General features: G+C 41.1%; 2 protein-coding genes across 5 annotated transcripts in view; both read left to right on the top strand.

Annotated features, from left to right (window-relative positions):
* DHX29 (DExH-box helicase 29) overlaps nt 1-23048 on the top strand; it is a 30736-nt gene extending 7688 nt beyond the window's left edge. For 2 of the 3 annotated variants that reach the window (XM_064640917.1, XM_064640916.1), the window contains exons 10-27: nt 732-855; nt 1283-1879; nt 2589-2732; nt 2826-3002; nt 3604-3744; nt 6259-6403; nt 6621-6741; nt 7682-7766; nt 8385-8473; nt 8865-8993; nt 9805-9880; nt 12061-12285; nt 15148-15284; nt 15925-16018; nt 16756-17058; nt 18400-18531; nt 20045-20141; nt 20837-23048. In XM_064640917.1, coding sequence (XP_064496987.1) covers nt 732-855; nt 1283-1879; nt 2589-2732; nt 2826-3002; nt 3604-3744; nt 6259-6403; nt 6621-6741; nt 7682-7766; nt 8385-8473; nt 8865-8993; nt 9805-9880; nt 12061-12285; nt 15148-15284; nt 15925-16018; nt 16756-17058; nt 18400-18531; nt 20045-20141; nt 20837-20892 — 2872 coding nt within the window. In that variant the 3' untranslated portion in view covers nt 20893-23048. Of the gene's footprint in view, nt 1-177; nt 258-731; nt 856-1282; nt 1880-2588; nt 2733-2825; nt 3003-3603; nt 3745-6258; nt 6404-6620; nt 6742-7681; nt 7767-8384; nt 8474-8864; nt 8994-9804; nt 9881-12060; nt 12286-15147; nt 15285-15924; nt 16019-16755; nt 17059-18399; nt 18532-20044; nt 20142-20836 lie in introns of those variants that run through there. The other variant, XM_064640918.1, reaches the window with a different exon arrangement.
* A 1935-nt stretch (nt 23049-24983) lies between these two features.
* Nucleotides 24984-26580, top strand: CCNO (cyclin O). 2 transcript variants are annotated; one of them, XM_064641320.1, is made up of 3 exons: nt 24989-25304; nt 25387-25572; nt 25751-26580. In XM_064641320.1, the coding sequence occupies exons 1-3, from the start codon at nt 25053-25055 to the stop codon at nt 26234-26236; spliced, it is 924 nt and encodes a 307-aa protein (XP_064497390.1). In that variant the 5' UTR covers nt 24989-25052; the 3' UTR covers nt 26237-26580. The 2 variants fall into 2 exon arrangements, with proteins under 2 accessions (XP_064497389.1, XP_064497390.1); XM_064641319.1 differs by having other exon boundaries at nt 24984-25304; nt 25387-26341.
* The last annotated feature ends 402 nt before the right edge of the window (nt 26581-26982 follow it).

Raw genomic sequence — 26982 nt, 5'->3', positions numbered from 1 at the left:
TAATATAGTGTTATGAAGTAGAATATTATTATCTACAAATAAAGTAGATACAACATTACAAATGAGTAATATTTCTTGAAGGAATGAAATAAAATTTTTTTAATTTTTTTAATTTTTTAAATTTCTTTCAGAAAACAAGTCTGTAATATAGTGTTATGAAGTAGAATATTATTATCTACAAATAAGTAGATACAACATTACAAATGAGTAATATTTCTTGAAGGAATGAAATAAAAGAACTTGTTTTCTTACTCAAGGTAAAAGCTATGAATATATTGTCCACCTAAGAATATGAGAAGTTTGGCTGCTACTCTGACTAGCATGTATCTGTTAAACAACTGTTTGCACCTCAGTAGTTCATTAAATGTCATCTCGATCTATCCTAGACAGATACAAGCACACAAACAAATATTTAGTCCTTCTTCCAAGCACCCAACCTTATTGGTATGTGTATAAATACTTGTGCTTTGAAAAAAATAAAGACATTTGTTAAGAGAAAAAAAGAAGTCATAAAATCATTACTGGAATCTTTACTGAAAATATTCTCCTGTTCAATCAAACTATACCTGCTATTTCTCTTTGTAAAATATTATTGAGCAATATGAAGTTTATTTTGCTTAGTTTCTGTATTTGAATTTCATTCTTTTATTTTATACAAAAACATTAACAGGTGTACTGTTTATATAGATAGCAAAAATTGAGATAACTGCCTTTAAGAATTTCTCTTTAAGGGTCAGGATTGTCAAATCATCAGATGATATAATGGCAATGTGTCCTACAATCGTAACAGAAGATAGTATGCAAGCACAACATCTAGCTGCTACTCTGGCACTCTACCATTTAACCAAAGGACAAGTAAGATTTTGACCAATATTACTGTTCTTGGCCTGGAATCTGCCTCTGCACTTTTTTGTTATAAAACCTGTAGTTAAATTCTAAAAATAGTTTAATGATGTGTTTCCCATTAAATTCTTTGCTTGTATTATATGTTAATTTGTTTTTATGCACAATCATGCGTATGCTTTGCAGCATACAGAAAGGATATTTTTTTGAAAGTAAAGCTATTCTTTCAGTGTTGTAAAGAATGCAAGCCGGTTGAAAATCAAAAATGCATTGTTGATGTTTATATTACTATTTTCATGGTTTCTGTGTTTAGAAGTAGCTCCTTACTTTTTTTTTTTGTCATTATCTTTTGACACTCAAGTTTGTTTACAGATAAAATATTAGCGATACTACTAAGTATGTAATAATGTAATTTTTTTTTTGCTTTTTGCACCTGAAGTCAGTTCATCAGTTACTGCCTCCTACCTACCGAGATGTCTGGCTAGAATGGAGGGATATTGAAAAGAAAAAGGAAGAAGAAAACAAGATAGAAACCAACAAGCCTCGTGATACCTTTATTGCCAAATTATTAAACAAACTCAAAAAACAACAGCAGCTACAGTCTGAAGACCAGCCTAAAGTATCTGAGGGTCCTGAAGATTCCTGGGAAAACTTAGTTTCTGATGAGGACTTCAGCAGTCTCTCCCTTGAGACCTCAGATGCAGATAGTTTGGAACCTTCAAGGATTTTGTTCAAAAAGCTGCAAAGTTCCTCTAAATATGAGAAGCTTCTGAAAGAGAGACAAGAGTTACCTGTGTTTAAGCACAGATATTCAATCATAGAAACTCTTAAAAAACATCGAGTACTTGTTGTGGCTGGTGAAACAGGCAGTGGGAAGAGTACCCAGGTGCCCCATTTTTTGTTGGAAGACTTGTTGCTAGATGAAGGATCAAAAAAATGCAATATTGTTTGCACACAACCCCGAAGAATCTCAGCAGTGAGTCTGGCAACCAGGGTTTGTGAAGAACTAGGCTGCGAATCAGGACCAGGAGGAAAAGTAAGATGTGTCTGAATTCCTTTTTCTTCTCTTGATCAAATACAGAGGGCTGGGTTGTTGGTACAAAGTGAAAACATTATTTCTTACACAACTAAAGAATTGGATGTTGTTTTCGCTCAAAAAGGACTTCTTGCTATGTTAGTTGTTTGTTTTCAAGTTGTCACTTGCGAACGTCTGGGTATCCATATATGATTTCTAAAATCTTTAGAGGCTAATGTAGAGCAATGGTGTTTCATAATGGGAGTGATCAAAGACTTGAGTAGATTGCCCAAAGACTGTTGCGCCGCTATCACTAGGGATGGAGAAAAACTCCCTGGGATGGAGAATAAGGGTCCTAGCAATCCAATCTAGCCTCGAGTGAGGCTCTGCTTTGAGAGAGGCTCCCTTCCAACAGAAGTTATTTTGTTAATTGAAGAAAGCCAAAGTCCTGTATTTGTTATGGTGGTCTGTTTGTGCAAAAAATATTTTTGAGGCTGGCAAAGAATCCTGAAAAGAGCCCTGAGTTTACCAGCTCTTTGATACTCTGAATAAACTTAGTGTGTTTTGCCTTTCTTAACAAAGGGAGGCACTTGTAGGAAAGTGTGGCAGTCGTGCACCACACTACTTAATTAGCAACTTGTGCAGTGTCTGACAGGTATGAAGTTTCATTTAATTTTGAATATTGCTAGCTTGTATATTATTTTAAGGTTTTTTTAATATTTTATTTAAGAATTCCTTGTGTGGATATCAAATTCGTATGGAATCAAGAATGGGAGAAGCCACCAGACTTCTGTACTGTACAACAGGTGTCCTGCTTCGGAAACTTCAAGAAGATGGTCTTCTTTCAAGTATATCTCATGTTATTGTAGATGAGGTTATTAATTCTTTACTATTCCGCAGAAACTATAGTTATTCTGAGCCCTGCGTGTACTAAATCCTTGCTACAGATATGTTTTTCTAATTCTAGGTACACGAAAGAAGTGTCCAGTCTGATTTCTTGCTAGTCACTCTGAAAGAGATCTTGCATAAGCGCTCAGACCTGCATGTGATTTTAATGAGTGCTACTGCAGACAGTGAGAAGTTTTCCAGCTATTTCTCACATTGTCCCATTTTAAGGATTTCGGGGAGGAGTTACCCAGTTGAGGTAGGTAGATGTTTCTCTTCAGTATGCAAGACAGTTTGTATGCATGTGTACAGTGCTTGCCTGGTTAGTATCTGTAGGCAATATGTCTATATCACTTTTTTATTACCAAGAATTCAAGTCTTAAAATGCATTTTTTGAGGACTTGTAACCCTTTTTCTTTTATGGAAATGTAAGATGACTTCAGGGCTTTGAAGTATAAGGTTGTAATGTTTTTTTTCTGATGGATTTATTGATTAAAATCTGTCCATCACTGATATTTTGATTTTTATCTATTCAACCTAGGCAGAAATGAAAGCATTAAAGAATTCACCCTGCTCCCTATGCAACTTTGTCATTACACTCTGTATTTTTGTTATGCATGCAATATAGGCCATGGTAAAGTTTGTGTTAGTGATCGCATGGAAAAGTCCATTAGCAAACTTGTAGCAACTCTTAAGTTTAGGTTTACAAAAATCTTAAGAAAGATTAAGTTGAAATTTGCAAGATCTATTACAGCATTAAGGCATGCTCTGTTTGCCTTTGTTATGTAAGCTTTAAAAAATGAAAAAAGTGCTGATCAGTTTTTGATATGCCTTGTTTCTTCTGCAAATTTTCACCAAAGATTTTCCATGTTGAAGATGTAATTGAAGCAACTGGCTATGTTCTGGAGAAAGACTCAGAATATTGTCAGAAGTTCTTGGAGGAGGAGGAGGAAGTAGCAATAAATGTTACTGTCAAAGGAGGAGGCACTACAAAGCATCAGGTAAGATAGGCATTTCTAGCTTTGACTTGGAAAATTTGACTTTTTTTATTATTTTATCATTTTGGTTCCTCAAATGTGATTGGATTGTATAATATAAAATATTTTTCAGTTGGTAAAAGGCATACACAATGGCACTCCTACAGTGGAAACCAAGTATTTATAAATGCTGCATCCTTTTGATTGTCTCTCCATCTCCTATATAGCTGGCTTGATTTTGCTGTATTTGACATTGAGTTCTGCTGTACAGATTCCCAGCTCTGGATCTATAAGCAGCAGCAGGGAAAGCATTTCATTTTCTTTTCCTGAAAGAATTCTCCTACGTAGCAAACCTAACAACAGAAGAGTTGGGATCTTATCCTTCTTAGCTGAAAAACTCCCAAGGTGCTCCAACTTGGCATACCAAATGAGATGATTTACATGAGGTTGTTGTACAGATCTTTTTTGTTTAATTATGATTAATCCTTAGGTACTCTGCAGTGACAGCTCTATGTGCTTCTGGATCAAAATTCTCGAAGGGGAGACTATATCAATACTATCTGTGGCAGCTTAGGCTGTTCATCTAAACTGTGCTCTGACTTGCTTTATCAAAATTTCTGCAGGACCGTTTAGCTTGGTGTGAACAAACAGTGATGCATATGTTGAAAAATACACTCTCATGTGCTCTGCTGATTGTTTGTGTTTTTTTCCTCCCCTAGAATGGTAGTAACCCCGTACATCACAACAGCATCCTTTAGTTGTAAGCCCAAGCACTCTCATGAGTGCTGCTCTACCTTTGTGGTTTGTTTCTATTGATGCTTCAGTACAGAAGGATATGCAGTGTCAAGCTTCTTTAAGTGTATTAACAATGAAGTAATTTAAAATTGTATAGGGTTGACACTGGCTGGATGCCGCATACCCACCAAAGCTGCTCTGTCACTCTGCTCTGCAGCTCAACAGAGGAGAGCAAATATAACATAGGGTTCGTGAGCTGAGATGAGGACCGGAAGAGATCAGTCACCAATGTCTTCACAGGCAAAACAGACTTGAAGTGGGGATCTTAATTACATTTATTATTAACAGAATCAGAGCAGGCTAATGAGAAGTAAAATAAATCTTAAAAACACCTTCTGCCCACCCCAGCCTCCTTCCCAAGTTCTGTCTCCTCCCCTCTCCCCAGCAGTACAGGGAGATATGAAATGGCGGTTATCACAGGTTCATCACAGGTTGTTTTTGCGGCTGCTCAGAGAGAGGAGTCCCTCCCCTGCTCCACCATGGGATCCCTCCCATGGGAGACAGTCCTTTGTGAACTTCTCCAATGTGAGTCCATCCCTCAGGCAATAGTTCTTCACAAACTGCTGCAACATGGGTCACTTTTCCATGGGCGCAGTCCTTCAGACACAGGCTGCTCCAGCGTGAGTCACCCACAGGCTACCGGTCCTACTAGGAAAACCTACTCCAGCATGGGCTTCTCTCTCCATGGGTCAGCAGGTCCCTGCCACGAGCTGCTCCAGCATGGGCTTTGCATGGGATCACAGCTTCCTTCAGGCATCCACCTGCTCTAGCATGAGTCTCCTCCATGGGCTGCAGGTGGACCTCTACACCCCTGTTGACCTCCATGGGCTGCAGGGGTACAGCTGCCTCACCATGGTCTGCACCACGGGCTGCAGGGGAACCTCAGCTCTAGTGACTGGAGCACCTCCTTCCCCTCCTTCTCCACTGACCTTGGTGTCTGCAGAGTTGTTCACATGTTCTCATTCCACCCTTCTCTGGCCGCAATTTCATCTGCACAATAACTTTTTTTCCCCCTTCTTAAATATGTTATCACAGAGGCATTACTGTCATGCCTGATTGGCTTGGCCTTGGCCAGAGGTGAGTCTGTCTTGGAGCCAGCTGGCATTGGCTGTACCCGATATGGGCATAGCTTCTGGCAGCTTCTCACAGAACCCACCCTTGTAGTCCCCCTGCTACCAAAACCTGACCACACAAACCCAATACAACAGTGGCACTTAACATAGAAACTTTATGCTATGTAGGTAAGATGTCTATAAACAATTAAACAGTAAATTTAAATTTATGTCTCATCTTGTAACTCTCTCCGGCTCCAAAACACTGCAGAAGTTGCCACCTAATTCATTGCAACCATTAGAGAACAGTCAAGTGAGGGAAAGGAGAGAGGGGAAACTGGTTTTTTGTACCCCAAAGGAAGAGTTTAGGAAGAAAAGTGGACATCCTACCTCAGTTTGAATTGATACCAAACAAATGCCAGATGTGGACCTGAAAACTGTTTACTTTTTGGACAGACTTTAATTTTTACTTTGTTTTTTTAATCTGGAATGTCATATAACAGTGTATACCTATGCACATTATGTAAGTGGCTGTGATTTAATCTAACTTGCATTGGGTTTTGTGGGTAGTTAGTTAAATGTCTCTTACATCAATGTCTGTTTTAAGTGAATAGCAAATTGGTCTTCTGCTCTCTTACATTCTTCTAAAACACTAAGAATATTATCTTCTTTGCCTGCTTTTGTCTTTTAGGAATATGTCCCAGTCCAGTCTGGATCTGGTATTGATTTGGCTCCTTACTATGCGAAGTATAGCAGTCATACACAGCAGGCTATCTTGTATATGAACCCTTACAAGATCAACCTTGAACTTGTTTTGGAGTTGCTTTCATACTTAGGTACAATCTAATTCTTAAAAAGTTTATGTAGTTGGGGTTGTCCTGTGGGCTTATTTTTGAGTACTTTCTACTGATAATGAAGTACTTTAACTCATTCTTACATGAAACATCCTAAAAAGCATTGACTGCAGAGTCTAGCATTAGTTCTTGTTGTCATGTGAAACTGTTTGCAAATGCATGTTCGTTTTAACTATATGCCTGTACTGTAACTTTCCAGACAGAAGTCCTCAGTTCAAGAACATCGAGGGTGCTGTGCTGATCTTTTTACCAGGCCTTGCCCATATCCAACAGCTGTATGATCTCATTTCAACTGACAGAAGATTTAACTTGCGTGACAGGTAATACAGATATTTTCTATGGAATTAGTAGTTTAACTTACAACACAACAAATATACTCAATGTTTGCTATTCTTGAAAAAGGAAACTGGGAGTTATACCTTTGAGCTGTTTGTGCTACAAATGTCCTTTTATTATCTAAAAGTTATACAAGCAAAAATGACAGATGCTTAGGAATGGTACAGTAGTAACTTTAATTTTTTATTATATTTTTCAACAAACCTAATCACAAAGCACTTGACTACTTCTTTTCCACTTAGGGTGTGGAAGCTGCCATACCTGGGATATAGATTTCTGTGGCTTACTGGGAAGTGACTGCTTCCTGCGAAGAGCTCCAGAGACAGTAATCTACCAAGAGAAATGGCCTAGGACTGTAATGACAGATAGTTTTGAAATTTATGTTGTGGGTAACTAAAAGTTAAGACAACGGCATGAAAAGAACATTTGCAGTCAAATGCCAAAGATTCATAGATGGACTGAGATGTTAAGGTCTGGAAGAGAAGGAAAGTACAAATCTCTGTGGCTGTCTTATCCCTGAAGGCCTTTATTACTCAATCTGAAAGTTGCATGTGTTCATAGATCTGTGCAAAGTATCAATAATGGTCCTTGTCTTGGAAGCACAATGTAAAGAACGTGAGTTCATGGACACCTAGTTCCCTTTTTTGCTAGGCTGTTGATGTAAATTAACCTAGAGTTTTGCAGTAGTAGTATTTTTCCTGTGTTTTCACTGAATAGAACAGCCCTGTGAACTAATGATGTTATTTTTATTTTGTATTGTAATAATACAGTGAGGCAGACTTTCATACCTAATCATACGAAGTTTTACTCTTCAATTGTCCATTCTAGTTGCTTTCTCCAAGCTACTGTCATCATGCTGGTCTTATTTTTTTACTGTATCTTATTTGATAAGTGTGTATTGATTACTGTAATTTCTTGTTCTAGGCACAGATTAATAGCTTTGCATTCTGTTCTTTCAACTCAAGATCAAGCAGCTGCATTTACAATACCTCCTCTTGGTATTAGAAAGGTATGATGTATTTAGAAAGTTCACCAACGAAAGGAGAAACTTGCTGTGGTTGCAATTCTGAATTGTTATAAAATCTAATCATACAGAATTATGCAACAACCAGTTGTCCCCAGAATTTTGTCACTTAAAAGAAACAATTCTAATTTGGTGGTCTGTAATGGATAGAAGATAATATGGTGTAAAAACCTGGACAGTAATCAGACAAATTTTTAAACCTGGTATTTTTCTATTAACATCTTTAGTTGTTGCTTTCCTGTATTTTAACTGTTGTTAACCGGTAACTATAGCTTTTATCTAGAAAAATAGTATTTTATTTACTGCCAAACTATTTAATTAAATGTTGATCAATTTTAGAAGATACCAGCCAGTAATTTTAATGGATTATAAAACAAAAGGTGAATGTGAAATTCTTACTTAACTTTTAGTTCCTCAGTAACTGGGGAAAACCAGACCATTTTCTGAGTTACGTAGCATTTATTTATTTGTCAGATTATTTAGGGAAACACTTCTGGGTAAAAGATTTTAACCTGAAAAATTTACTCTGAAATAGTAATTTAAAAGATAACATAAATAGAAGAATTATGGAATGTCTAACAGTTTTTATGTTACTTTTTCCAGATTGTTTTGGCAACCAATATAGCAGAGACGGGTATTACAATACCAGATGTTGTCTTTGTAATTGATACTGGGAGAACAAAGGAAAATAGGTGAGAGTTTGATTTGCATCAGTCATGCTGTGATTACTGTAGATATTTGGAGGTTAGTACTGCAAGAATTTTGTAATATCCTTATTAAACCACAGTTCTGGATGCAAAAATGTGCTGAGCTCATTGAACAGCTTGCAATTTAGGTACAAGTTTGGATTTTCAAATGATTTGAACTACAAGAGAAGTTGTTCATAGATGTGGAGAATCGTGATTAAGTACTGATTTAAAAATTAAGGCGATCCTTTTTATACTGTCTCAGTTTCTACACAATGTGTTGGAACAATTCTGAATTACCAGGGAGATGAAATAATAAAAAAGCTCTTTCACTTCCCAGTCTTTACACTTTCATTTGTAAGTTATATTCAAGGTTCTTTGATTTTGAATTTTTCAGGTATCACGAAAGCAGTCAGATGAGTTCCCTGGAAGAGACCTTTGTTAGTAAAGCGAGCGCTCTGCAGCGACAAGGAAGAGCTGGACGTGTTAGGGATGGGTTCTGCTTCCGAATGTACACAAGAGAGAGGTATGGTAAACTTAGCAAGATTTTGTAGATCACATAGATATCTTTTGGGGTTTTTTCTGTGCAAAGCCAAGAATTCTTGTTGAAATTCGCTTAAATTACTGCAAACTGGAAAGATTAAGCTGGAAAAAACCCCCAACCAAAACCAGAATTTGAATATCATATGTATAAAGTGTTACAATAGTTTTTGTTTCACATTTTTAAAAGAGGTTTCTTTTATTCTTAGTATCTCTATTATGTGTTTTGAAAAAAATATTTATAATTAAAGGAAAAGTACGGCACCAGGGAATTGTGGAACATCAACTTTTGACAGCACCTACTGCCTCACATCCAGTAGGTGCAAACCTTACCTCCTGAACTTCAAATTTTTTATCAGACTGATCTGTGGGTTTCTGAAGTGGTTTCTGTCTCTATGGATAAGATATGGGGGCAGAATTAGTTTCTGTCACTGCAGTGAATAATGTTTTTCCTGCTTCTTTGAAAGTCTGAAGCAACTTTCAGCTGAGAAATAATTAAGGTTAAAGTATTGTGATACAACCAATGAAGTGGGCATTTTAGCTTCATACAGGATTTCCAGTTTGAGAGCTATGCATTTTACAGACTGGTTTGAAAATTGGGGTCTTACTGCCTTTCCCTCTCTGACTAAAACTCTTGCTTTCAAAGCTGCGACACATGCCTTAATTCAAAGGATGAATAGCTTACCCATGCTGCTCCCCCTGCCATGCCCCTCAAAAGAATATCTATGAAGAATGACCATGTGAAATTCAAATATTAAACAGAATGTATGTGATTCTATGTTTTTATGACGTTGCAGGTTTGAAAGTTTCATGGAATATTCTGTTCCAGAAATACTGCGTGTGCCTTTGGAGGAATTATGCCTTCATATTATGGTATGGATTTTGGTTTTGGAATTGCTAACCTTGTGTGATGGGTTGACCTTGGCTGGACACCAGGTGCCCACCAGAGTCTCTCTATTGCTACCCTTCTCAACTGAGAAAATATAATGAAAGGCTCATAGACAGAGTTAAGGACAGGGAGAGATCACTCACCAGTTACTGTTACAGGCAAAACAGACTTAATTTGGAGAAATTAATTGAATTTATAACCCATCAAGTCAGAGTAAGATAATGAGAAGTAAAACCCAAATCTTATAAATGTTTTCCACCCACCCCTCCCTCCTTCCTGGGCTTAACTTTATTTCCAATTCCCTACCTCCTACCCTCCAACAGAGGAGAGGGACAGGGAAGAGGGGTTACAGTCATTTCATCACAGATTACTTCTGCTGCGGCTTCCTCCTCAGAGGGAGGACTCCTTCCCCTGCTTAAGCTTGGGGTCCCTCCCACAGCAGAGAGTCTGCAACGAACTTCTACAATGTGAATCTTTCCCACAGGTTACAGTTTTTCATTAAGTGCTCCAATGAGGGTCCCCCACAGGGCCATACATCCGGCCAGCAAACCTGCTCTAGGGTGGGCTCCTCTCTCTGGGAAGCCACAGGTCCTGCCAGGAGGCTGCTCCAGTGTGGGCTTCCCATGGTGTCACAGCCTCCTTCAGGCACCCGTCTGCTCAGGCATGGGCTCCACCATGGACCTCCGCAGGCTGCAGGGGAACAGTCTTCCTCACCACGGTCTTCCCCATGGGCTGTATGCTGCAGCATGCTGAAGCACCTCCTCCCTTTCCTTCTCTGGCTGCAGTTTGCTTCTGTGCAGTAACTTATCCCAGAGGTGTTACCCCTGTCTCTGATGGGTTTGGCCTGGTGGGTCTGTCCTGGAACCAGCTAGCATTGGCTTCACTGGACATGGGGGAAGCTTCTAGCAGCTTCCCACAGTCATCCCTACTACCAAAACATGTTGTCTTAAGTTTTACTTGGCTCCCCACCAAGTCCCAGACCCAACACCAAAATACCTCCAGCACACAGCTAAGGAAAAAAACCCCATGAAAAATCCAAACTAGCCAAACCTGTATGAAAATAAATGTATTTACGTTATATACAACTATATACAGTTGAAACACCATGCACAACTCCAAGGGAAAGAGAAGGGGGGAGGAAAAGGGAACAAAACCAAAATAAAATATACACGATCAGTAACCCAAGATCTAGCAAAAGAATTAGCAAAAGAATATCCTACTGCTCTCCTTGGGACAACAGAAAATCACGCTGGAACAACCGCCGGCAACCTCCACCTCCCAAGGTCGACAAGGCCTCACCAGGCCTCACTCCCCAACACGGCAGACCTGACAGCAGGCAACCCACACCTCCAGAGCCACTGGAAGGGAAGAGAGCAAAGCCCTGTCCTCCTTTCTTCTTTATAGCCCTGGCTTACGTAAAAATCGTAGAGAATACCGGGTAATCTGGCTACTTCCTTGGTTACAAACTGGTCACCAAGGAAGTCCTAGACTGAAACTACCACATGTGTCCACAGAAGCCCAAGGCACCTTGCTAGCTAAAAATACTGTCCATGCCTTTGTACCTTCATACTGCTGTCTGTTTTGGAATCGCTGACCTTATTAGCTAAAAAGGTCTGCTAAAACAGACCTAATCCAGTGTAATTACTCAGCGGGGCTTCTCCCAGAAGGTCAGGGGGTAACTCAGCACTTGAGTGCTGGAAAATCCAGAGCATGCTGTTCAGTGAGAATAGTGTGCTATACAATTCCAGTTTGTCTGAGAGTCAGAATTCAAACTTAGTTAAATAGCATTTCTGCTTTAGGGAGCAATTCCATTAACTCTCTTCATGTCTTAAGTGAGTAAGATATGCATGGAAAAACTGGCAACCTGGTGAATTAGTGCTAGATTGAACTGTATCCCATCAGGTTTGAGTGTCCTGCTCATCAGTGATCACCGATAACACACTTCTCTGAACAGTGGTTGTGCCGTATGAAGTCTGTCCAAACAAGTTTTGTAAACCTGGTGTGAGGCATGTCAGCTATCCGGGAAACAGTAGGCTTGTTTAGAAGGGAGAGAGTGTGAGCTTTTGATTGCAGGAACAGCTTTCCAGTTGTGTTTTTTTTAGCTACTAGAAAAGTTTTTTATTATAAGTTTTTATATTGAAATACATACCCTTTTACTCCACAGAAATGCAATCTTGGCTCTCCTGAAGATTTTCTTTCCAGAGCATTAGACCCACCACAGCAGCAAGTAATTGGTAACGCAATGAATCTGTTGAGGAAGATTGGGGCTTGTCAGTTAAACGAGCCCAAGCTGACTCCATTGGGCCAGCACCTTGCAGCCCTTCCTGTTAATGTAAAGATTGGCAAAATGCTTATATTTGGTGCTATATTTGGCTGCTTGGATCCTGTGGTGAGTAAAAATAAATTTTATCTAAATTTTAAAAAATGTAGAAATTGTTAACTCTTTGTAATTAACCTGATTTTTTGCAATGTATCTTGAAAAGATGATGCAAGAAATTAAAATGTTTATTTTAGGGTGAGGGCAGCCAGGTATCATGGAGGGGAATAATCTGAGTATTTTTTATGGTTGGACTTAATTATTTTAAAGGTCTTCCTCAACCTAAAATGATTCTATTATTTTAAACTCCTAAATACCATTCACAAGGTATAGTCAGGCTTGGTCTCCAGGGTGGTGGTGATCCCAGGGAGTCTAATACTTATAGAAAAAGTCCTCTTACTTATGGGTTAAGCAGTCTGGATTACCCCACAGTTTGTGGGCCAAGAACATGCTGATGTAAAGTTACTGAAAATAATTGATGTGGTAATTTATTATATAAAGACTGTAGCATAGTTTGCATTTTCACTTAATCCATTTAATTCATTGCAAATTAGGAGGAAACATGGGTATGTTAGTTACTAGAAAGTGGAAGTTAAAATTCTCAATATTTCCTGTTAATGTGGTATAACGTAAAGCAATTGATTAATTTGGTCTTCATTGTATCGGGTACTGCTCTGTCATTTGGCAAAACATTTTGTGTGAGTTTTGAGATTTGATATTTTTTTATCCATGTATGTAAGGCATTATGTAAGCGGTGGCTTTAATATAGCAAGTACTGAATTCTGTGTAGGAAATTTTTATAGTGCTAAGTTTTCCTTGAAACTTAGTAGAAGATAAACTATCATTAAATATTACATATTGTGCATAGAGTTCAAGAGCTAGTGATCCTCAGGCTCAAGAAATAGGGCAAGGAAGACAATAGATGGGCATGGATGAGTTGAGACCTGCTGGTCAAACTTAAGGGCAACAGGCAAATGCACAGGCAGTGGAAGCAAGAACAGGTATTCTGAGAAGACTGTAGGGATGCAGTCTATTTGTGTAGGAATGCAGTGAGGAAGACCAAGGCAAAGCTGGAGCTGAACTTGGAAGGGACACAAAGAACAAGAAGTGCTTATAGAGGTATGTTGGCCAGAAAAAGAAGGTCAAAGAAAGCGTTCCCTCCTGGTGAACAAGGCTGACCAGCTGGTAACAATGGATGAGAAGGCTGGGGGACTCAATAGTGTTTTTGCCTCGGTTTTCAATGACAGCCTCTCTTGCCGCACTTCTTGAGTGAGTGGAATGCAAGATGGGGACTGGGGCAGCAAAGTCCCTCCCACTGTTACAGAGGATCAGGTTCCTGACCACCTGAGGAACCTGAATCTATGTAACTGTAAGGAAGCTGATGAGGTGGATTACAGAGTCGTGAGGGAATTGGCTGGTGTAGTTGCCAAACCACTTGCCATGATGTTCAGAAAGTTTATAGGCTGTCAGGTGAAGTTCCTGGTGACTGGAGAAAGTAACTAGGGACATTTTACCCACCTTTTTTAAAAAAGAGTGGAAAGTAGGACCCTGAGAACTACTGACCCGTCAACCTCACCTCGTGGAACAGATCTTCCTAGGTATATGCTAAGGGACATGGAGGACAGGGAGGTGATTCGAGACAGCCAGCACAGCTTCACCAAAGGCAAGTTCTGCCTGACCAATGTAGTGCCCTTCTATGATGGAGTGACTATATCAGTTGGCAAAGGAAGGGCCACAGATGTCCTGGACTTCTGTAAAGCCTTTGACACAGTCCCTCACAACATCCTTCTCTTTAAATTGTAAAGAGATGGATTTGATGGGTGGAGTTTAGACGGATAAGAAACTGGTCACGTCCAGAGGGTAGCCGTCAACACCTGAGTCCCACTGGATATCAGTGACCACTATGAAAATCGATGGATATTCGTAGTGGGACCAGCATTATTTAATATCTTGATTAATGTAGACAAAGGGATCCAAGTGCACCCTCAGTAAATTTGCTGATGACCCCAAAGTGAGTGGTGTGATTGACACACCTGAAGGATGGGATGCCATTCAGAGGAACCTGGACAAGCTGGAGAAGCGCATGCAAAGCTCATGAGGTTCAGTAAGGCCAAGTTCAAGGTGCTGTACCTGGTTTGGGGCAACAACCAGTATCAGTCCAATCTGGAGGATGAAGATATTGAGAGCAGCACTACTGAGAAGGACTTGGAGGTGCTGGTGAATGAGAGGCTGGACATGACCCAGCAATGGGCACTTGCAGCCCAGAAAGCCAGATGTATCCTGGGCTGGTGGCCAGCAGGTTGAGGGAGGTGATTCTGTCCGTCTACTCTGCCCTCTGCCCTCGTTAGACCCCACGTGGAGCTCTGAGGTCCCCAAAATACGAAGGACGTGGAGCTGCTGGAGCAAGACCAGAGGAGGCCATGATGATGATCAGAGGGATAGAGCACCTCTCCTGTGAGGAAAGGCTAAGAAATTTGGGGTTGTTAAACCTGGAGAAGAGAATGCTTTGGGATGACCTAAGCCTTTCAGTACCTGAAGAGTGTTAACGAGGGACTTTTTACAAGGGCGCGTAGTGACAGAACGAGAGAGAATGGCTTTAAACTGAAAGAGGGTAGGTTTAGGTTAGATACTAGGAATCCTTTACTGTGAAGGTGGTGAAGGCACTGGGACAGGTTGCCCAGAGAAGGTGTGGATGTCCCATCCCTAGACATGTTCAAGGCCAGGTTGGGTGGGACTTGGAGCAACCTGGTGTAGTAGAAGGTGTCCCTGCCCATGTCAGGGGCTTGGAATTAGATAATCTTTAAGGTCCCTTCTGACCTAAACAGATCTATAATTCTCTGCTAACAGTAAAAGAAAATTTAAAGCCATTTGTATTATAAGCCTGTAAGGTTGTAATAAAATACTGTTAAGTAATGTGTACTTTACTAATTGCAGGCAACTCTGGCTGCTGTTATGACAGAAAAATCCCCATTTACTACACCAATTGGTCGAAAAGATGAAGCAGATCTTGCAAAATCATCTCTAGCTATGGCAGTTTCAGACCATATAACAATCTACAATGCTTATCTGGGGTAAATGATAATTCTGTGCTTATAGTGACTTGTAGATAACGCTTAAGCAATGCCATTATGTAAAGAATCCTTAATATCCCCTCTTGAACTCCCTTCACTTCAGGTATTTCTCTTCAGAATAACAATAGATTGTCAAATACTGTAACACAAAAGGATAGCTTGCTTAGTATTTTATTCTTTAACTCGTTTTAACACTGCTGACACACATACAAGGGTTTACTGTGTCAGTTTTTCCTAGTGTGTAGAGTGTTTTGCTTGCTGCTTGTGGTATTCTAACCAGAATATCTTGTATTTGGTAAAGTACAAAAGTATAAAATGACATGCATTTTTTTTTTCTCTTTAGGGTATTGTCACTAAGACTCAAAAATCACACCTGAATTTTGTTTCAGCTGTCAAGGAATGTGTGTTTTTTGAGTGAAAATCACCTTGTATTTTTGTTAGTATCTTGTCCAGTCTATGTTACAGGCATGTTCTCTGGAGTGCCCTTAGACCAACAGCATTCATCTTCATGAATGCAACTTATTTTAGAGTGGGGAATGCTGACCAAAAAACATCATTCCTTTTTAACTTACTACTGTTTCTGTTGTTATACTCTTGATGGGATTCTTCTTGCTATAATAAGACAGGATTTTTTCCTTAGGTGGAAAAGGGCTCGACAGGAAGGGGGATATCGTGCTGAAATGACTTACTGCAGAAAAAATTTCCTGAATAGGACTTCACTGTTAACTCTGGAGGTAAACTGAATAATTATGCTTTGCAGTTGTAAGTTATTTGTTAAAATTTCCCTCAGAAATGTCATTCCCTTTTAAAAAGGTTATTACAGTTATTATTTAGACAAGATAAAAGCAAGTGGAATGCTAGGTACTGAAGAAATGCACACCCTCAATTGAGGTAGCTGTGTCTGTATTTGAGTTTTGATGTGGACACTTTGGTATACAGTTTTGCAGTCACTGCCATTGGAGAAGCTAGGCCTTACTTTCACCAAGGAATCAAAACTTTATGAATTAAAGTATTCATATTGTGTTATTTTTTCAATCAAACAATAGGTCTATTAACACTTAATTTGAAAGATGAGCCGCAAACTTACGTAAATGGACTTTTATTTTTGGTGAGAAAACGTTTTAATTGATCTTCTCTATTTAAGTTTGGGTCACTGAGCACTTCTAAGCAGAAGTGGATCTTTGATGCAAACGTATCTTTTCATTTTAACTGAAAAGAGGTATGAGATTTAGTATTTGCAGCATATATCCATATATCTGATCCAATATTCCAGATACAGGATTATGTTATAGATAGTTTTTCTCATAAAAATAGCCAGTATTCCCATGTAGCTGCAGAAAATACAAGTGGTTTTTCTAGTAAGAGATTTTCCCCTGAAGAGCATGAATAATTCAGACAAAGTGTTGTTGCCTGCTGTTGGAGTATATAAGTTTTTTAATTGAAAATTTTACTAATACTTTATTAATTTCAGGATGTGAAGCAGGAACTCATAAGGGTGGTCAGAGCAGCAGGGTTCACAGCACCTACAACACAATGTGGATGGGATGCAAATGGAGTCACACAATCCCTTTCTCTCAGTGAAATAGCTCTTCTTAAAGCTGTGTTGACTGCTGGGCTGTATGACAATGTAGGAAAAATACTGTATATGAAGTCTGTGGATATTACAGAGAAACTGGCTTGTACTGTAGAAACTGCTCAGGGTAAAGCGCAAGTGCATCCCTCCTCTGTAAACCGTGACTTACAGACATATGGATGGCTGCTTTACCAGGAGAAGGTAAGTTGAACATAAGTGAATGTAGCTGATACCTTGTGTAGTTATGCCTCTAATATACTGTATACTAGTGTATGTTATTTAATAACTGAATGTTTTGTTTAACTTAAAGAGTCTTTTATTATCTAATGATCCTAAAGTCCATAAAAATCAATCAACGCAGTGCTGGAGAAAAAGAAAATAAGGCTGAAGATCATCAACAAATTTGTTCATAGTGAAACTGGTAATTAGAAACGGAAGGAACTTGCTGTGTATCATTTAACTTGATAGTATCACTGACCTTTTTGAATACAGTCCTGTTGATTTAAATATCATGTGTAGTAGTAAACTTCAAAATGTGTTTTCTTTTTTACTGTTCAAAGCAGACTCTTAAGATTTTGACACTTGGTACTGAACTCACATACTCCAGTAATAAAATGAAATAGCCAATTATGTAATTGACTGCTGAACTCCCTAAGTTAATTTCATTTTTTTCCTGTCACTTTCTTCCTCCTTGTCTGCTGTTTGCTGAATTCAAGTGTTTATATTTAGATACACTTCCAGTACAGCAAAATTTTGTCAGCAGTTGCTTAATGCCCAAATTTGCTGTAGAGAAGCAGGAAATACTAGACTTTTTAATGCACATGAAGTGATAGTATTTTTTTGAGAGCTGAAAGTATTTCTTGACCCCAAGAACCTTATAGTGTAAGGACAAGACAGCAACTAAGGTAGGTAAGTTACTCTATTGAACAGTGGAACAAACAAAGCCTCCACTTCTGTATGAAAGTGCACTCTTTTTCTTTCCTTTCTTTCCACTGCAACTCATTCCTCTCCCTTTCTGATTTATCTGTGAGAGGCTCCAAAGCCAGAAGCAGTGCATGCTGAGCCCCATAGTAGTTAACGATGTGTGTGTCGATGTGTCTGTGTATTTACCACATTTATGCAAGTGCATATATGAATATAGATAGACTGAAAAAAAAGTTGCTCCCAAGAGTAATGTATAACATAAGAGCTTTACCTGCCTTTTATTTCAGTAGTTTTACTACTTTTGATGTTCTTTCTATGAACATCAGTAGGGTAACGTTACCTTTCCATTTGAACTTTAACAAGATAACTATGGCTTTAGCTAATTTCCTGGTAGTGTATAAGCCTGTCACTTGCTTAGAGGTGAGTTATTTTATGTGGTCTACAGTGGACAAATAGCCATTGATTGTTTGTGTGCAATAACTTGAGTTGGTTGGATCTTGAAAAGGAAAAAAAGTGTATTTTCTTTCAAAAGTAGCAATTAAATCTGGTATTATTAGATGTTACATGGTTTGGGATTTTTTGTTTCTGTTTTTAACGCGTGTGTTTGTTTATATGCAGGTGAGGTATGCTAAAGTGTATTTGAGAGAGACTACTTTAATATCCCCCTTTCCCATTCTGCTTTTTGGTGGGGATATAGAAGTCCAGCATCGGGAGCGTCTCCTGACAGTTGATGGCTGGATCCATTTTCAGGTGCACTGGAGTGATATCTAAACTACATTTTGTGGTTCCATGGGCTTTTGTATTACACAGTTGATGCACCAGTGTAATTCAGACCACTATATATGTGAGATGGAGATGAGGAAAGAAAAGGGGGGAGAATTTACAAAAATTATGGGAAATTTTGTATACATGTCATGAAATCTTAGTAAATCACACTCAGAAGAATAGGCTTGTCATACACGACTTGCAACAAACCAGTTTCCTCTCTCTTAATGAAGAAACTGTTCTTTCAGAAAAGGTATTGAAAATAAATGTAGACTAAGCCTTTTTTACTGAGTCATACTAAAAGCGGAGGAGTGTGCTGGTGTTATATTATTCTTTCCTACAGTCTTATAATCTCGTAACTACATGTTTGCCTTTAATATACTACTTTATATACTGCTCTAAACCCAGACAAAACTATTTGGGAAAGAAAAAAATCCAAATTGTGAAATACCTTCTTACCTGGGGTGGGGGTGTTTGGTTTTCTTGATTAGGTTTTTTCCTTTCCACGTGTAAAAGTTTTATTTAGAAATGGGAAAACTGAGTTGTAGACAAAACAATTGACATGACAGGATCCTCTGTAAATTTTGTTAGTGGCAAGCACTGATTGTTGCTACCCTCCCAGCTACTTGGTTAAAATTTTCTGTGCTCCTGTGGACCATGTGTTACTCTTAAAGACAACTTTAAGATACAAGACATTTTAATTTATTGCACTCTGCTGATGCAAGTAAGCAGCCATCTAATTGAATTCACTAGTTGTCATGAATAGGGGATTTTAAAAAGCGAGTCCCTTGTGGGTTTGTTGGAGATTCTTTCCATGATCCCTGGGTGGCTACACTATTTGAGTGTTTGCTGAGCCAATCATATCTTATTATGTGTTTCAGAATTTCTATTTTTTCTGTTGACATGCTAAACACAATATGTTGTATTTTGTGCTTCTGCCATAACAGCTACTTACTGTACCAAAGGCAGCATATAAACAAAACAAATAGTGGAATAGAGAGGGAGGAGAAAAAAAGAAATATTCCTGGAAGAGGGTTCAGCTTTAGGTATCAAAATTCCTAGTGAGATTTAGGAGAGGTTTGTGACTGCTTTCTTGGAAGGCCTGACAGACTTCCCAAGAGGGAAATGTGTAGCTATATTATTTCAGGTATAAATTTAATTTGTACTTTTTTATCTTGGGTTGGTAAGTAATTAATTGGGGATCTTATTGGTAAATTAATAATTTCCCTGTATGCTGGTTGATCATGAAATATGTGGGAACACATTCTAAATTACTCTTCTAAGCTGCTGTTCTTTAGGCTGTGATGCTATAACCAACCAGTCCTTAAAGATAATTTATAATGTAAGCCCTGTCATTTAATAAGTATGCTATCCATATGCTTAAAATCATACATATGCATCATGTTTTCTATGTCTATTTCTATGTAAAGTAATCTTTTGATCTGTATTTTGGTATAAAATGTCTGATAATGCAAATGTTTGTCTGTTTTGTTCTTAGGCTCCTGTAAAGATAGCAGTAATTTTCAAACAGCTGAGAGTTCTCATTGAGTCTGTTTTGAAGAAGAAGCTTGAAAATCCCAAAATGTCACTTGAAGGTAACTTTATTACTACATCGCTGACATTATTGTTTGTTAAGTGGACCTTGTGGCAAATCTGAGAAATCATTAGCACATGGCATCCTCACACAGTGGGGTTGGTGTGACCTTGAATGTTATTCTGTTACCTTGAGAGACATCCAGAAAGTCATTACTAACTGTGCATATATTGTGTGGCTCATGCCAGATTTACAAAGATCTGCACAACTGCTGTTTTAAAGATATTCCTGATAACAGCATTCAGGGTGGTGGTAGTAATGGTGAGGTGTGCATCTCAAAGCAGAATTAAGATTGTGTGTGAAGAATCTTAGGCATGGATACTTTCTAAGTGTTATGCAAATTGTCTAAGTTAAGGGATAGACACCGCATGTTCAGAATAATATAGTAGTTGGGGAGTTCCTGTACTAATGTATCTGTAGGTGACCCATCACTTTATCAGTCTCTTTTGTGAAGTACTGAAATGGCCACCATCAGTTAATTGAGTAATTTTATAAACTTTAAAATATGTACTGTGGAGGAACTGTTTGTCCTTTTGCTTGGCAAATTGTAATCACCTGTTTTGCTTTAGATTCTGGCTTAGCCTAAAACATTTAAGATTTTAAGTTGCTGATAGCTAGACTTCTGATTTTCTTGGGGTTTAGGAATCAGTATTTAAGCTCACTCTTTTCAGTCACTGTGTGTGTTTTCTTTCCCAGATGACAAAGTCTTACGCATCATCAAAGAACTGATAAAAACAGAGAATGGTAACTGAAACCAGAAATCAGTAACAAACCAGAGCTTCAGTAATGGCGGGGGAAATATGCACTCCAACATTAATTGACATTTAAATGCTTAGTGTGGTTGCTACCAGCCATGATGGGGATAGATTGCATGATTTTGCATAGGATTTTGCATAGGATTAACCTTTCTCTGTATGACTTTAAAGATGAACATTGGATATGTTTAGGATTTATAATACATTTGGTGCCATTTGTCTGACTATACCAATGATAGCTGCAATCAGTTTCTTTTCAATATAGAAATGGCTGTGAACGATTTCTTCTTCTCAGCTTAATGTGCTAATCATACCATCACTGGTGATGTAGTATGTAGTGATGACTAAAGACTGTATCTCAGTTGAGTAGAATTCCATTAGAGTTGTGCAAACAGATGACAAATGTTTCTTATGTGGGTTTCCTAAGTGGTAAATGTTTTTTTAAAATATGAATTTACAGTATTGAACCAATACATCTTATAGATGTCTTAATTTTTCTGTATGATTTACATTAGGAAAATGCTCTGTAAAATGATAATATGGACTGCTGTGAACAGGTGCTCAGCTAGACAAGTGTACTAACCAGCAGCCCATCCCAAACAGAGGATGTGCCTCTTCCCACAGTTGTCCCTCCCTGTTCACCCTGATCCTTGTCTCTCCCTGCAATTGCAATATGTTTTGCTGCCCCTTCTGTATGTTAAGGTTTTCACAGTGTTGCAAGCCCCCTTCAAATGATGAGCATGTTTTTTTCCCCCTTTATTGATCAAAGTTCGGGTTACCCCTTTTGAATGCTCTATCAGAGCAATTCCTGGTGGAAACTTTCAGTGGCGGAAACCTTCTGGTCTTCACTGTTCTCTCTTACCACCTGCTCACAGTGATTGTATGTCTGCGCAATCCTTTGTTTCTTATTTCTTTGATACTGAAAAATCCTTAACCAGATAGCTTAATGAACCAGATGCTCTTACATTCCGCCTGTCCACACTATTTGCAATTATGAAGCGCAATTTTAGATCACCAGTTCTGCTTTCAAGAATGACGAATATAATGGTGGGGAAGGTTTGCAAATGAATAATTGCGGTCAAGTAGGAACTGTATGTACAGACAGAGGAACAGTGTAGATGACAACTTTTGTTTAATCTGAAAAATAAAGATTTTGTACAGCAGAAGTTAATAGTGTCCAGAAAGGGCACTGAGGAAAATGCATAAAAATGCAAAATACATGGAGCCTATCCAGTTAGGTTATCACAGCACAACTGGTATTGCTGTGCTGAGAGAAACATAAGCTGAAAATAGACCAGCTTGTGGATGTTACCCTATACTTCGTTCAGGAAGAGGCAAGTTGTAATAGGAATTTATTAAGAACTTTGAAGGAAAAGTGATCACATCTGTTATTCATTTATGCGTTGTGATAAACTAGTGGTAGTCTTGGTTTCATAGATGAGACAGAAACTGGGTTCTGGATTGGTTTTTAACACATTTAGGCAAGGAAGCATTTAAACAGTTAAGTTTTGATCTTAAGACCTTATTTTTGCTTTCTGTATTCCCAGACATTGAAATAAAAACCTGCAAACTGTATTCATTGAAGATAGGAACTAAATCTGCACTCTGATAATTTTGTACGTTTTGTTTCACTTGAGATCTTTTATTTGTGTCCTTTGGAAACATGAACTAGAAAAAATATTTCAGTGATTCAGTAACTAACAAGCTCCTCTTCCTTTTGGATTTGAATTTTGCATATCAGTTGTTGGTCTTAAATTGCTAAATACTAGGAAAGTGTGAATTGTCCTTGAGTTCTCCCTTATTCAACTGTGATGAACAGAGAGCTTTTTTCCTATGTATGGATAGTAATGTTGAAATTCAGTTATTCTTTGTGTTCCTCTAGCATGCCCTGATGAACTAAAATAAGGGGATATTTTGTAATAAATAGGAAATTCCACGGTCTTCTGAGTGAGCAACAGTTTTCTGCAAAACAGATTAAGGAAATCACACTGTGGTGTACAGATAAGCACAGTTATCTTAAAACAAACAAACAAATACTATGGTGGCTTTCTACTTCTGCAGTATACATGAGCAACTTTTGGGCCTGTGCTCTTTTGGCTGGATGAACTTTCTCTTTTGCTTGATTTATTTAATAAAGACTTCTGTTAACACTGTTATGTTGTTTCTCTTAAAGCATTTGTCAGACACAAGAGTGGTCAGTAGGTATGGATCTTTGTTACCATAGTCTCAACAGGCATCTTCAGAGGTTTTTTTAAAGGCAGCATGTCCTCCTGGTCTCTGTCTTCATGTTGGAGAGGAGTTCCTGCTCCTGCTATTGAAGTTGCAGAATTCCCCTGTGGCAGTTTGAGCCACATTAGAAATCCAAAATCCAATTTCCAGGTTTCCCCCACCCCTTCCCACAATTCATCCCAACACTGACGAGAAAACTTCCGGGCCAGAGGCTTCTATAGGGGAAGGGGGAAGCATATATACATTTTATTTACACAAATAAATACTATACAAGCTAAAAGCAACTATATATATATATATATATATTACACTTCCATTAGTCCCTTCGAAGCTTTTCCTTTTAACTTTAGTCCAGGAAAAGCCTTCCAAGGCTGATATGTAATGCAGTCTCTCTCTCGTGGGAGTGTTCGGGAACCTGAAACACTCCCTCATCAACCTCCAGCTGGTTGCTGAAGTCCTTTCTCCTCACGAAGTCCAAGAAGATAGCTTTGAGTCCTTTCTCTTTGGTTCTGTGTCATTTCTGCTGTGTGATCTCTCAGTCTCATACCTCATTTCTGTAGGCTGCTGTAGTTCAGTCAGCTTATCAACGTACGTGTCCTGGAATGTTGATTCCTCCTCCGAGTTTTTAGCTGTCCGTTTAGATCATGGCAAAGACATCCTCCAGGCCTTTCTCCAGTCCGTCTCCAATTTTGCCTGGGCTTCTTCTCCCTGGCACCGAGCTGCTTTCATTATCAGCCCATCCACTTGGCTCTGCTTCAGTGCTGAGCCTCTCCTCCGCTCATGGTGAGAGAGAGAAAGAAAAAACCCCCCTTTGCCTAACTGCAAAAGGGGGGGGTGGGAGGGGGAAGAAGAGGGTTTGGCTGCAAGGCCTGCCTTCTCTCTCACTTACCTCAAAGGTTGAGTCTCTCTCCTCACAACAAACACACTTACTCCAATGCTGCCTCCAACTCTGGCCTAGGCAGAGTTGGGGGGCCACAGGACTCCCCTTCCCCCCCCGGAGGGGGGAAAGAAGGAAGCCCAGCCACCCCCTGGCCTTCTCCACCCACACACAGCAGCAGACACAGACAGAATTGCCAACAGCTTCTGGTGGCTGTGTATATATGATTTTTCAGCAGCAGCGAACAAGACAAGCAGTGATTGGCCCTCCAGGGAACGCTGCCCTGACACCCAATCCCCTCTGGGCCCCCTGCTCTCAGGAGGGCCAGTCTCAACCCATGACACCCCCCTACTCCCCTCTTTTGTTCCTGGGTTGTGTGGGTTGCTTGAAGCTCTTGTTTCCCAATGACATCTTTCCCAGTGCTTGACCTAGGAGAGGTTTTCTTTTTCTTTCTGCAAGTCTTTCCACATTTATAACAGACTGCAAACAGGTGGTTGGAGTGCAGGAGTATTTAAATTTCCCTGCATTCAGCTATTTACAATAATGCTCTACTGCATAAATAGTCCATAGATGGAAGTGTAATCAAGATCCAGACGGCCCAGAGATCTCCTTCGTTCCCAGGTATCTCCCGTGGTGTGTTTGTGCTGTTTCCCACTGATTTCAAATGAAAGCGTTACTTATGCAGAGCAATCTAGCTGTTAAAACTGTAGAGAAACCTGATTTAGTAGTGTCAAAATAGAAGCCATGGCAGCTTCAGCTGCCGTGGTTTTATGGCACTGCTGCCCAGTTTGCTCTCCGTGCCCCGCCCGAGAGAGCGGCCGTGGTCAGGAGGTCGCAGACCAACGGCGACTCCACCGCAGCCGTCTGGCCCGATGGCAAGCGGCAGAGAAGAGACAGGTGTTTGGGTGACTCGGATTTTGTTTTGGAGGCGGCGGTCCTTGCGGTGCCCGGCACAGGGCGGGGCGAGGTGCCCGGGGGCGGGCGGTGACCTCCCCGCCGCTCAAAAAGCCGCGTCCGCGCCGGGAGCGGGGCTGGCACGGCCGCCTGCCCCATGGTGACGGCGGCGAGCGGGCGGTGCGGTAGCGGCATCGGCACCCCGGAGCGGCGGGGGCCGGGCGGCTCCCCCGGGCGCTGCCCGCGCCGCCCGCCACGGCGGCGGCGCCCGGAGACGGCGGCGGGGGCCGTGGGGGACAGCCCGCAGGAGCTGCAGGCTTTCCGTGACTATGGAGAGAGCTGGTACCGCTCCCACAAGAGGCTGGAGAGCCGCTTCCAGCCGCAGGAGCCGCTGGCCCGGCAGCCGCAGGTGGGGGCAGCGGGGCCGGAGGCGGGGAGTGGGCGGAGGAGCCCCGGGTTGGTCCCACCTGACCCCGCTGCCGGTGCCGCAGGTGACGGCGGAGGCGCGCTGCAAGCTGGTCAGCTGGCTCATCCCCGTGCACCGGCACTTCGGGCTCTCCTTCGAGGCCCTCTGCCTGGCCGTCAACATCCTCGACCGCTTCCTCGCCACCACCCCCGTGGCTGCCGACTGCTTCCAGCTCCTAGGGGTAACGGCGCTGCTCATCGCCTCCAAGCAGGTAGGGCGGCCCCGGGGTCTGGCTGCCCCGCTGCCGGGGTCTCTGCAGCCCGCCGGGGTCTCTGCAGCTCGAGCGGCTCCGGCGGCTCCGAGCTCAGCCCCAGCCGGGCAGGGCTCCGCGCCCGCTCCCCCGCGCTGCTCTCTGGCGGCGATCTCCCCACCCCTGTCCCCGCTCGCAGGTGGAGGTGCACCCTCCCAGCGTGAAGGAGCTCCTCGCCCTTTGCTGCGGCGCCTTTACCCGCCAGCAGCTCCGCAACTTGGAGTGCATCGTCTTGCACCGCCTGGGCTTCGACCTGGCGGCGCCTACCGTCAGCTTCTTCCTGGAGCACTTCAGCCAGGTGCGGCTAGAGGCGCGGGGGGCCGACGCGGCGGAGGCGGCGGACGCCCGGAGCCTGGCGGGGAGCGTCGCGGAGCTCAGCCTGGCCGACTACGCCTTCACCAAATACGCGCCGTCCCTGCTGGCCGCCGGCAGCCTGGGCCTGGCGGACCGGCTGCTGCGACACCGCAGCCCTCTGGACCTGCGAGTCAGCGGCTACCCGGAGGAGACCCTGCGGGACTGCATGGACCAGTTACAGCTCCTAGTGTCGTTGAACGGGCGGTCCCTGCCGCTCCTCCTGCCCCCGGAGGTGGCCCAGAAGTGCCACTGGCTGGGGCGTGACGGCTGACGGCGAGTGGCGGCCGCGCCAGCCCTCGTAACTGTCCGCGTCCGCGGCGCTGGGCGCTGGCTCCGCTCTGGCTTTGCCGTCTGTGCTCCGTACAGTCGGTGCAGAGTCTGATCCTCTAAGCCTTAGTGTCACTTGAGTTTGAAAATTAGCTGACGTTTTGCAAATGATGTTATATATCGTGTCAGCTGTACTGTCCCTGTGCTGTTGGTTTCGGTTGGTTTTAAATCCAGCATGTAAATAATATACTGAATCTCACGTACTGTGTTATTTATTTGGAGGATGATCCATGGAGATAATGGTGAAAGGACACACTGAATGTTGAATAAACTCTTTTCTACTTGTTACCTCTACTCGTTTATTTACTGGCAGTATGCAAACACAGCTGGGAGAGGAAACGCATTGGCACAGAACGAATTCTCCCCGGCAGTTAACTCCAGCCCCCACAAAATAATGATGCCCGAAAGTGACATTCCCCGTTTCAAACTGGCACGCGCTAGCTTGGTCGTGGCCCAAGGAAAAAAAAAAAAAAAAGTAGATGCACTGACATAAGTGTAGGAAAACGAAGTGTGGAATAAAAAAACAGCTGGTTTTTAGTTTTCTAAGCAGGGCTGTAACCCAGGTGCGTGCTCCTATCCAAGTTGGCACTGTAGCACAGGAAACATTCAAGGGCAGAACACAGCCATAATGTTGTAAAATACTTCATTTTCTTCATTTGTATCTGTGCACAGAAGCGATGTTAAAAGAGC

This window comes from Pseudopipra pipra, chromosome Z (genome assembly GCF_036250125.1).
Source record: "Pseudopipra pipra isolate bDixPip1 chromosome Z, bDixPip1.hap1, whole genome shotgun sequence".
Classification (NCBI taxonomy): domain Eukaryota; kingdom Metazoa; phylum Chordata; class Aves; order Passeriformes; family Pipridae; genus Pseudopipra; species Pseudopipra pipra.
Note: the sequence above shows the minus strand (reverse complement) of the source record. Positions and strands in the feature narration are given on the sequence as shown.